Source organism: Scaptodrosophila lebanonensis, unplaced genomic scaffold (genome assembly GCF_003285725.1).
Source record: "Scaptodrosophila lebanonensis strain 11010-0011.00,11010-0021.00 unplaced genomic scaffold, SlebRS2 tig00000076-arrow-arrow-pilon, whole genome shotgun sequence".
NCBI lineage: Eukaryota > Metazoa > Arthropoda > Insecta > Diptera > Drosophilidae > Scaptodrosophila > Scaptodrosophila lebanonensis.
The window spans coordinates 63,417-74,590 of NW_022060560.1; the positions used below are offsets into that span (position 1 = coordinate 63,417).

An 11,174-nucleotide genomic window follows, 5' to 3' on the forward strand; every position below is an offset into this window, starting at 1 on the left:
TATGGAGTTAGGTTCTAAAATGAAATCTGAGCCGTAACTTTGCAAAATGCACACCACACCACTCCACACAGACACCTGCAAACTTTTGAACAAAATTCAATTAAAATCCAAGGCTGTTTGAGTCTTTTGTCTACATTTAGTTCTCAGAATTACCATGTAGCCAAAAGTAAACAGTCCTACTACGAGTAGATGTCGTTTATTTTTACCTCAGCATTTTACTTTGTGATATGCGATGCTATGGCTTCAAAATCATCGCTTAATTGCTCTGTAATTTAAGATTTTCGCAAAATGCCGGCAACACTCCTGGTACGAGTAGCATCAACTTGTATTTCTCGTAAATTTAGCAGGCACATCTGACCAACCAAATGACCACAAAATCGGTTTTAAATTGCTTCCCAGTAGCTTTGTTACGGATAAAAACCGACCACTCAAGGCAATCCCTATTCAAAAACACACGCAAACTAAAAGTAAACCTACTGCTACAAACATTCGTAAAACAAATAATTAAAATGTTTCTCCATTTAATTGTCGACAATTGTGCACGTGTCAGCAGCTTTAATTAGCAGTTCAGAGGAGCACAAAGGATTTAAATTCGTTACTTTTCCATTGTTTTCTGATTTTCTGTTTTTATACCCTGTACCCGTAGGGTAAAAAGGGTATATTAGGTTTGTGCAAAGTATGTAACATGCAGAAGGAAGCATCTCCGACCCCATAAAGTATATATATTCTGAATCAGCATGACGAGAGAAATCGATCTAGACATGTCCGTCCGTCTGTCCGCTCCGTCTGTCCGTCCGTCTGTCCGTCCGTCTGTCCGTCCGTCTGGATGAACGCGAGGATCTCAGAAACTATAAAAGCTAGAATAACCAAAGTTGGCACCCAGATTCTCCTAGATCCGAGTAAAAGACGAGTTTATTTATTTTTTTTTTTTAATTTTCTCCCCCCTTCCCCCGCTGCAGATTTCGTCAATAGCGTCCACATTTCAAATGCTACCTAAACTAAACTATGCACACATAATTTATAAATAAATATCTACTGTTGTCTAAAATTTTATTCAATTCTGTCAATTCTAAGAAAAGTTAGTAGGCGAAACAATTCTCGCCAGTACAACCCCCACAAACTGCAGGCAACAAGTTCGCTCTTCTTCTTCCTCTTTTTGCTGCTGCTATGGGCGCATATAACTCAGTGACGGAAGCTTACCTGGGTACAGGGTATTACACTGTCGGGCTTGCTCGACTGTAGCGTTCTCTCTTGTTGGTTTTTGTTTTTTGCTTCCTCTTTCATTGTCACATGTTATTTATGCTATTTATTTTCTCCTTTGTTGTAGGTCTATACATAAAAATGTATTCTAGCCTTCGGCTATTTAGGTCTTCCCACATTTTGAAAGGCTTAAGTTAATATGCGAAATAAAGCACAATGTAAACGTCAAGCGCATGCGGAATGCTCTAACTATTATTACGATATGAAGCAACTTTAAACAGAATTAGGCTGAAATAAAATTGCCTATCTAGTGGTACTCCAAATTGCCGAAAGCATTCGCATAATACAAGTATGCTTGGTGGATGTCCAGAAAGATAGCTCTCTAACTTACTGATAGCTTCGAAACGGCTAGTAAGTAGTAACATGGACCTAAAAACTACTTTGAAAAAGAGCTAATTTGCAGCGTTTGGTGCAATTTGAATTGATTTATTTATTTATTGTTTGTTTGTTGCATAGTTACTAGTACGACAAGAAAATTTCTTAAAAATGAATGTACTAGTCACAATTTTCTTAGACAAAAATTAAAAGTGATTTGATTAGACTAATTAACCTATTTTTATGAGTTATATTTTATTTATACATATGTAAATTGTAGGTTGTTTTCTTTTGCTCTACAAGTATCTTTATCTTTATAATTAGTACATAAGTGCTGCCTACTGAATGTTAATGTATTAATATAGATGTTGTGCTTTGTACTTTAGTTTCACTAGTTATTCTCTTGAAAGTGTGCTTGAATTCTAGTTCTGAAATGCGTTTCATTTGCTGATTATTTTTGATAAGTTCGTAATGGTCTACCTACTTCGGTTTCAATTCCCAAAAGCCTGGCATAATTTTTCAAATTTTCTAATCAATCATTTCTGGGACTGTGCGCTATCTTCAACGCCATGTGCAATTGTTCTTTAAACGCTCTTGCTTGGCCTACATCTATTGGTATTCTTATTATGTCTACGTTAGCTACTTAATTAATACTGGAGATATGAAGAAAAACAGTATTATGTTATCTTCAAAATATTAAGGTGATTTAAAGATATACTTGTATAACAAAACAGCGTACTTCTGCTCCTTTCCGGGGAATTGTTTTACATGTTGAGCTGCCTATAAAGCTAAATATAAAACATTTGGGCAAGGCATACGAGTTCAACAATTTCAATTAACTTGGCCACATCACAGTCGGGCCAAAGACATGGGCGACTACGCCCTGCTTGAATTGTAACCGGATCGCCATGTATCAGGCCAAAGTCAAGGATCATTAAACTTTGATGGCGTTGGTTGGTATAGACCGACGCACAACTGATACAATGTTTGGCACTAGCATTGCAATCTGCATAGTTGGCATGGCATTGGATTACCACTTTCAATGCGAACAGAGACGCTCAAACAGCCAACGGCCCGCAACTGGCAAACTGGTGTTCAGATAGCGTCACTTTCCTTTTTATGGAGCCGACTGTGGCAACGGCTCCTCTATTCATGGCAGGCCGATCTGGCCAACTGCTTTTACTTTTCTTGTTAAGCGAAACCACGCAAAACGCTTCGCATTACTTGCGCTTTTGTGGGTGCTCGCTCTTTGGGTCGGAGACTACCACTGCCACTGCCATTGACCATGGCCAGGACAGGACAGTGCGTGGACTTAGATTTGGTTCGAATTGAGAGCGTCACGCCGAGGGGCTGCGAACAACAAATCATTGAGTGAATTATAGCCATTATGTTGTAATATATCAACTATGTAGTAGCAAGGCGCAAAATGGTGCCACAAAACAGTTGAGCTCTGATTGCCATTTGCTGAAAATTATTAACCAATAGGCGCCGAGTGTTGGGGGCAATATATCGCGCACTTGCGCTGTCGACTGTCGGCGGCCTGCGTGACTGCAAACTGAATATTTATTAGCAAAAACAACAACAACAGCAAAATGAAGAAAGAAGCTACTTCAGCGGCAGACACTTAAAGTGTTTATTGGCTGCATTTGCCAAACCGCCCGCCGCATGTGCAACAGAATGTAACTGAACAGCAACCGAAGGCTGCTTTTGATACCCGCCTGGGTTGCCGAAGATAATGCCTATGGTCGTGTTAATTGTGCTGATGGTGCTGCTGATTTTGCTGATGCTGGCGATCTATGGAAAACGAGAGCTAATAGTTCGTTTCACTTTTCTTTTATTATTTATTTATTTATACATCTTTGTACAAACAATTGTGCTTTGCTGCCACACTTGTTGGCTGCCGAGGCGTGGCCACATGTTGGCGGCATTGCAAAGCTGCCTTCTACCAACCCCCCTGTCGACTTAATGCTCGTGCTGTTTGCTTTTACTTTTCACTACTGACTGAAAAATTGTTTTCTGCAAATTACTTCAATTAATGAGCGCTAAATTAGCCGCATTAAGTTGAGTGCCCACCAAGCTTTAGCTGCCTGCGCTCAGCTTGTTGCATCCACCGCCCTACACATCTCAATACTAGGCACTAGTACTTAGTGTGTTTGTGTTTTAATTGCAACCAAATAATGACAGCAGCCTTTGAACCTTTGGCAACAAACAAATCCCCCGGCGAAGATCAAAGACACGCCTTGGCAAACAATGCGAACTTTCCAATTGAAAAGCACGCAGCGCACTGTCGCCAACGGTAATGGGCACAACAAGCCAACTACAATGGGACCAAATCAAATACTATTACTAAATTATTAACCGAGAGTATAAATATTAAATGTCACTCTTTATCCCTCATATTTTGTATAAAGTGATAAATGAATTTTTTATATAATTTCTTAACAAAAACTCGAAGAAAGTTTTATTTGTGTACAATATTTAATTATAGTGGAAGAACATTGTTTTACAAAGCTTTTAAATCAATAATTCAACACATATTGCTGTGTTAAAAATTCAAATAAAAATAAATAATTTAAACTATTAATACCGAGTTTGTACTATAATTGGAATGAAAATGTGTACATTGCTTGGCCTCAACTGCATTGTTTTCCTATCGATCCTAGAAGTAAACAAAAACATTCTAACAGACGGAAAATATAGCTACCAGCCCCAAAATAAATAATATTAGGCATTTAAAATACCATTAGAATACACATGATCGGAAGTACTAGAGCATAAGAAGAATGTTAAGGCTGTTATGAGGAACAAGTTTGAACTTTTTGAAACATGTTTAAAGGAAACATCTTAGAGTTGTTACTTACTTTCAGTCTATAAATGTGATCCTCACGTTTCCAATTCTTGAGTTTTTAGCTTGCGACCGCATGAATAACATCATCCTCGGCAGTCAAGAGGTCTCGCCTTAGTATTTCGATTATACCTGAGACAAGGGACTGTAATATAGACAGTCTTGTCTAATGTTTCTGTTTCTTGAGTTAACATTTTTGGTCTGCAACCGGATAAATCACATTCTGCGCCACAGTCAGGAGATAAGGCTTTGAAGCCTATTACAGTCATGGTTCTTCTCAACATATAGAAGAAAAAATATCCACAACTGTACCATTGATTTCAATTTAATACTGCAGTACGATTTTCTAAATTGGAATAGGTTTCCCTCGACAATTGCGATTTTTAAGAGGCTGCTGTTTTATTTGCATGGTCCTAACAAAAGCAACTTGAAGTATCATAGCACGTACACATTTATATTAGTTTATTTCGTAGTGCGCCCATCGTACTCTGCCAGTTGACGCCCGTCGAGTGCGCGCGCCGTTGACGAGGCCATCACTCAGCTGGCTGTCAGATCTGCTTGAAATCAAAACTATAGCAAAATTGTTTATAACATACATTGTGGCAGTGGCAGGGGCAGGGGCAGCGACTGCGCTTGGAGTGCGGCGACTGCGACTGAGACGGTTGCTGCACGCAGCTTCTGCTTTGGGCAGCCGTGGATGCTGCCACTGAGGCTTAACAATAAAACTGAGTGGCATGCAACGGCAAGCAATTAGTCTTTATAGCGGCGTGTTGCAATGCGCTGCAGCAGCTGCTTAAATATCAAATTCTACTCCGCGCTTAAGCAATATCGATGTGAAGGATACGCCCGCGAACTCGTCCTGTGAAGTGTGTTCGTAGAAGTGTCTAAGTGAGTGAGTGCTCGAAAGTAAAGTCAAAAGACTGTAAACGGTGTTGAGATTGGTCCAAGAACCAGAGCACATAATGCTGCACTACTTCTCAGCATGCACGGTTTGTGTGCTACTGAGCCTGCAGCTGTCCTCGGCGGCTATACACAAGCGTAGTGGTGCCCAGTCAGCCAACGCGCTGGGCCTTGAGCCTGCACAGCCGGAGCCAGCGAATCCTGCAGTCGATAGTGTGGAAAACACAGACCTCTTGAACAAGCTGAGCTGGAAGTGTGCCAACAATGCTAGCTGCCTATATGGTGTGGCCAATGGTATCTTGCAGTCTTATCGGCGCGGCGAGACCATCAAGCTGGGTCTCTTTGACTTGGTGAAGCTGCCAGCATTGCCGGCGGATGAGGCGCGCAGCAAGAAGAATAAATGGGGCAGCAGTCGGGGACTGTCCAGCTTCATGGATTTTGTCAGCGGGAATGCTGTACGCATACCTGTGGGTCCAATGGTCTTCAGTGTGCAGCGGGCCAAAGATGACAGCGATTACATTGAGGTGGCGCTACTTAAGAAGGCGACCAGCAGCACAGGTAGGATTAGTGAATCACAATATCTTTATCCTGTCCAGCTGTACACCCATCAATAAAGAAGCCAATCAAGACTGACACATGTCAGTCGATTTCAGCCGAGGCGCTAGCATCATTACTTAGACCCAATCAACCACAATCAGAATCTGTTGTAGCTTTTCTGCTTCTGCTCTGGGGGGCCCAATGGGCATGCCCAACCAGACGCATTAAAATGCCAGTTGGCATAATAAGGTGGCATGCCTCTGGTCCACTTGAAGCCACACGGACAACAATGGTGGAACGTGAAAACTTTGAGTTACAAATTCATTTGTACACGGCCCAAGAAAACAGCGTAAAGGCTATGCTTGGTGCATAATAATACAAGTAGACTCCGTCGCATTCCTTAGTCAGGCCACTCGATGCCGTTATTTATATCTATTAAATGCGGCGTTTGGTGGCAGGCCAGGATGCCTTGGAAGAAGCTGTTGTTGCTGTTGTTGCACCATTTTGTTGACACAACATCAATCATGATGTGCAGGCAGCTCCTGCGCTTGTCTCAATCACACACATATCCGCATACACACTCACTTTCCCAACCTGTCCTTGATGTGCCGTTAAATCCATAAAACATAAGACGTGTCCTGTTTTTTCAATGCTCGACAGGACGCTTGCAAGGCAGCGGCGGCGGCGGCCTGCTCGGCGGTGGAGGTGGCGGTTTAGGTGGACTGGGTGGTGACAGCGGCGGAGGCGGTGGGCTGCTTGGAGGTGGTGGTGGAGGTGGTATTGGTGGCGGTGGTGGCGGACGACGGCGGCATCAGCAGGACAAGAAGCAGTTCCAAATGTACATACCAATGTATCTGGCAGCCACGACATTTGGTTGGACAATGGTAGCCGCCAAGGCAGTAGGCCTTCTGACCCTCAAAGCACTACTCATATCAAAAATTGCCTTTGTGGTTGCCGCCATTGTGCTGATCAAGAAGCTAATGGACAATGCGAGCGAAAAGTAAGTATATTAGAGTTGCAGTAAATGCAACGACGTGTACCTCTGACCTTACTTTTAAGGATGATGTACCAATTCCCGGAGCACTCGCCCTATATGATGCCCTATGGTCTGGACTATCCCATGCATCCGGGCGATTTGGCCGCAGGCGACATGTACTCTTCACCTCTGCATCATATGGCTGCTGTTGGAGGTGGTCAGTTACCCCTTTCAGGCCATCCTGGTCTGGAGAGCCTGGCTGCGGAAAGCCATATGCACTCGCATGTGGCCGGCGATGGCAGCAACAATACAATGTTGGCCGCGCTCGGCGGTCTAGGCAGTGCAGGGCTGAAAGTGAAACGTGAGGATTCTTGGATAGCGAAGAGTAAGTGATAAGTGACGGCGCCATAAAGCAGCATTACCCTTGTTTCAGACAGCCAAGCTGTGGCCGTTATGGCACTCGCCACTGCTCTATCGTAGACGTCAACATTACGTCCATGCCCTTAAGAAACATGAGTTGTGGTCGATCGGCCAGTCACTGGCCGTGGCTGCTGCCGTTGCCGAGGCTAGTGTGGAGGAGGAGGAGGACGATGAATATGCAGATGACAGATAAACATTCTGACAGTGTATAAAACATTTTTCGCATTGCTACCCATTTGAGTTCCATGGGCTTGAATTCGTTTCAAGACCCCGTTTGCAAACAAAACTTTGTTTGAGCAAAGATTTGATGCTTATTTCATTTGGCAACACAAAAATTGATTCATTTTGGAAGCGTATTTCTCAGTTCTAATGGAAAATATTTATATTTTTCTAACTCTCCCCATTCAAAAAATATTTGGAGTAATATTTCAGATTTTTAAGACAGTTGTTATTGCTTGTTGCCAGAACCTTGTCTTTAAATCTTCCCGAAAATGTAAAACTCTGGAGTTCTTAATGAACTGTTTGGATAGTTCGCTATCTCTCTCGATATTTCTGTTCTGTTATTGAGGTGTTTCTTTGATGACTTACAAATTATAGTAGTATGGCAGTACTCGTATTTATAACTCTTATATGCCGAAAAGAAGAAATAATAACATAAATTTGTTTTATTTGCTTTTGAGAAACTTTCCATGAACATTTTGTTTTACATTTTCGTTATTAAGTACGGACATTTTCGTAATAACAAGAAGGATCATATTATATCAGCTCAGTTTCTTTTCTTTTTTTTTTTTCTTCCTTCTATTTGAATGAAAATATTTGCAAAAATATAGATTATTGGGGAACTAATCAGAATTCACTATAAATATTATCTAGGGATTTAACAATTCGTGGCTGTAATATTTGAAATGGAAATGAGTAATACACGCTTTCATTAGAAAGTAAATTTGATAAAAACACATCGATATCTTGATGTGAGCGCGCCTCAAATTGAGCTTAATGAACTGAAGCACCGAACTAGCTCACCAGTGGCACGTGAACCAAACGAACTTGTGCACATCAATGCACGGCACCATATAGAATGGTTCAAAAATTATTCATAGCATACTTTTCGGCTGCACTCTCCACACTTTCTCCTCTGCATGCTGGCAAACCATGAAGCCCTTGCGTCAGAGATAAAGCACAATTGTAAGCTAAGTTTCCCCAACCCTCTTGCAGCCACCCCCGCAAGGCGTCCGCTCATCTACAACTACGTGCAGCCGCACATGCCCTACTACCGCTCGTAGGGAGGTGCCGGCGAGGCGAGGAAGGTGCGAAGGTGAGGAAGTCTAGCCAATTAGCGCAGCTGCTGCCCCCCCCACACAACCAAAGACAGTTGAGAGAGGTTTTGCTTGCCATAACATCTGATGACGCCCCAGTGAGGATATGCGAAACGGTTGCGGGGTCTCGAATTCGTCCCTGCAATTCGTAAACTTAATTAATATTTTAAATAATCGATATTTCTACGTATTTATTTATTTATTGCCTGTAACGTGTTTAAGTTTAGTCGAGTCTAAACGCACACATTTAGTTTAGCCGAATTCTTGTAATTAGCATCAAAATGCTACAAAAACCAAAAAAAAGCAAATAAATAAGTGAGCACATGGTTGCTCGAAGTTGTAATGTGTCTTGCATAACATTTATTATTATTATTCTTCAATAAATATTAAATTAACATATAAATATATATAGATTAATAAATTACATAAACAGTGAAATAAGTGAGTGAGTGAAGCATAACAGATACAGCGAGCAGGCATAGAGCGATAGTACCCAGGCATGGAGCAAAATAAATAAGAAGAAAAATTAGCTTGAAAATGTACGAGTATTAATAGAAATAGAGCAAGTCAAATAACGAACAGTCGGCAAATACGGGTAACAGTAACAGTCAATAAGAGCCCCAGCTAGACCGTCCATCAATCAGGGCATAGTAATAACACGCACCACATGCTGCACTGTTTCATTTATTGCCTGGCATTGCCCCCGACCCCGCCGCAGCCTTAGGCTGCTGACCTCCATAGGCCATTTCCTGCGCATCTTGAGCCAACAGTTGGGCCGGCACCTCGGCCAGACCCTCTACAAAGCCATCGAGGGCGCGTGCCCAGCCCGAACTGTAGCTGTCGTGGTGTGCTGGCACCTCCACAATCGTTTTCTTGTGCGAGAGCAGCTTCTTCAGCGATATGATAACCGCCAGCAGAAGTGCAATCTTTGACACTATCAGAGCCTTGCCGGCTAGAAGGAAGAGACCCTTGAGCAGTATGGCTCCCACCACACCCGTCTTGGCCGCCATCATCATTAGCATGGGACCCATGTTCTTCATCTTGCCACGTCCCTCCTGCAATGCCTCGATGGGTCGCACGGAAACACCGATGTTTAGATTACCCTGGGGCTCGCTGCCGAGCACAAAGTCCGCGTTGTGTCAGAGAATTTATAGCGTAGCGTACGTGAGCGCACAAACTTCCACAGCTTGTTGGCCAGCAGCAATCCGTAGGTTTCCTCATCGGAATCTATGGCACGTGCCAGCAACAAGTCATCCTCGGGATCATCTGGTATCTCCGACACATCTCTGCGGACGAGAAATGCCGGATGGGTTAAGTTTTGTTACAAAATTTAGTGACATCCATCCGCTGACCCACTCACTCACCTATTTGTAAGACCTTGACGTTCTCATTAAGCTCGATGCTGGACTTTTTGAACAGTCGATTCATGAACACAATCAGCTTTAGCATCATACAAGAATGATTGTCCCTTTGGCTGCACTTTAAATTCAACTTGGCAAGTATCTGCTCCTCCATTCGGTTGCGATAGTCGGCGCTTATCTGTGGATAGGACGAGGTGGATTGGGTTCGTATGTTTTCAAATGTCAATTTCAGCATCGTTTGAGTTTCATTTGATTAGCCTAAGAGCTCAAAGAGCAGTTGTTCTCAAAATATAGCCACATGCCCTAAATTTGGGGTCAAATGCTTTTTGCTTTTTTTTTTCAGGACCAAAATTGATTTCTGTGTGCATAATAAATTGAATTAGGTCTCCCCTCCCTAGAACCCTACAGCCCATCACAATTGTCTCTGTGGTCGCAATCAAAAATTGCTGCAGGACATTGAGCTTAAATGGCACAAAATGGCCGTCAGCTGGTCCACAGAACATGACCAACACTTGCGGACCCTTTTATGTATCGATAAGGCAACAGTTTGGCTGGCAAAATGTGTGTTTTAAAAACAAAACCCATTAGCTGTGCAAAGTTTATACCTCCTTTATGCTTGATTTGGCCAGCCAAAAAGTTTTCGCCTTGTCTTTATCGCACGGCGCTAATTCCATTTTCTTTCCTTCTCCCGTGGCTTACCGAGTTCTCATTGGCGGCGATGGCGGGCGTGCCTTGCGACGTGGCCAGGACGAAAATCAGGGCGAGCAGACTGTAGGCCGTAAAAGTTAGCATGTTGCTGCCGTTGTGTGTTGTTGGTAAGCGTAAATTATTTTTGTTCGATTTTTGAGGCTGGGTATCACTGGAGAGTTGAGTCAAGCACGTTATTTTTTATTTGAATGCACGGCCACGCACAATTTCACATATGTGGCGAATGTCCTGCTATCCTTTGGCGCACACTCCAGCACACGCACGCACGCACAAACAAACAATCTCTTGACACACACACTTCAGCCGCGGCACGTGCTGCGCTTTTCCGCCTACTACTGCTTCTCAAATGTCACGCTGACCGTAAAGCTTGTTGTGGTGGTGCTGCTGCTTCTCTGCCAGCTGCCGCTGTTGACATCGTCGTGTTATAAGAAAACCTAATGCGAATTTTCCGCCTGCGATTTGGGTTTTAATGAAAAGCAGAAAAATCGTCGCAAATACAATGCAGGCCTCTGTCAACGCTGGCGCCGACAGCGTTT

The 11,174-nt window shown here is 42.9% G+C and overlaps 1 protein-coding gene and 1 pseudogene across 2 annotated transcripts; one reads left to right on the forward strand and one right to left on the reverse strand.

Moving 5' to 3' along the window:
* The first annotated feature begins 5,367 nt into the window (after positions 1 to 5,367).
* Positions 5,368 to 8,536, forward strand: LOC115625644. Of its 2 annotated transcripts, XM_030520770.1 has the most exons (5): positions 5,368 to 5,887; positions 6,530 to 6,857; positions 6,917 to 7,222; positions 7,822 to 7,823; positions 8,469 to 8,536. In XM_030520770.1, exons 1-5 carry the CDS (start codon positions 5,383 to 5,385, stop codon positions 8,534 to 8,536), a joined length of 1,209 nt encoding a protein of 402 aa, XP_030376630.1. In that variant the 5' UTR covers positions 5,368 to 5,382. The 2 variants fall into 2 exon arrangements, with proteins under 2 accessions (XP_030376630.1, XP_030376631.1); XM_030520771.1 differs by lacking the exon at positions 7,822 to 7,823 and having other exon boundaries at positions 6,917 to 7,218.
* Positions 8,537 to 9,249: 713 nt separating this feature from the next.
* On the reverse strand, positions 9,250 to 10,722 carry LOC115625642 (annotated as a pseudogene).
* Positions 10,723 to 11,174: the final 452 nt, after the last annotated feature.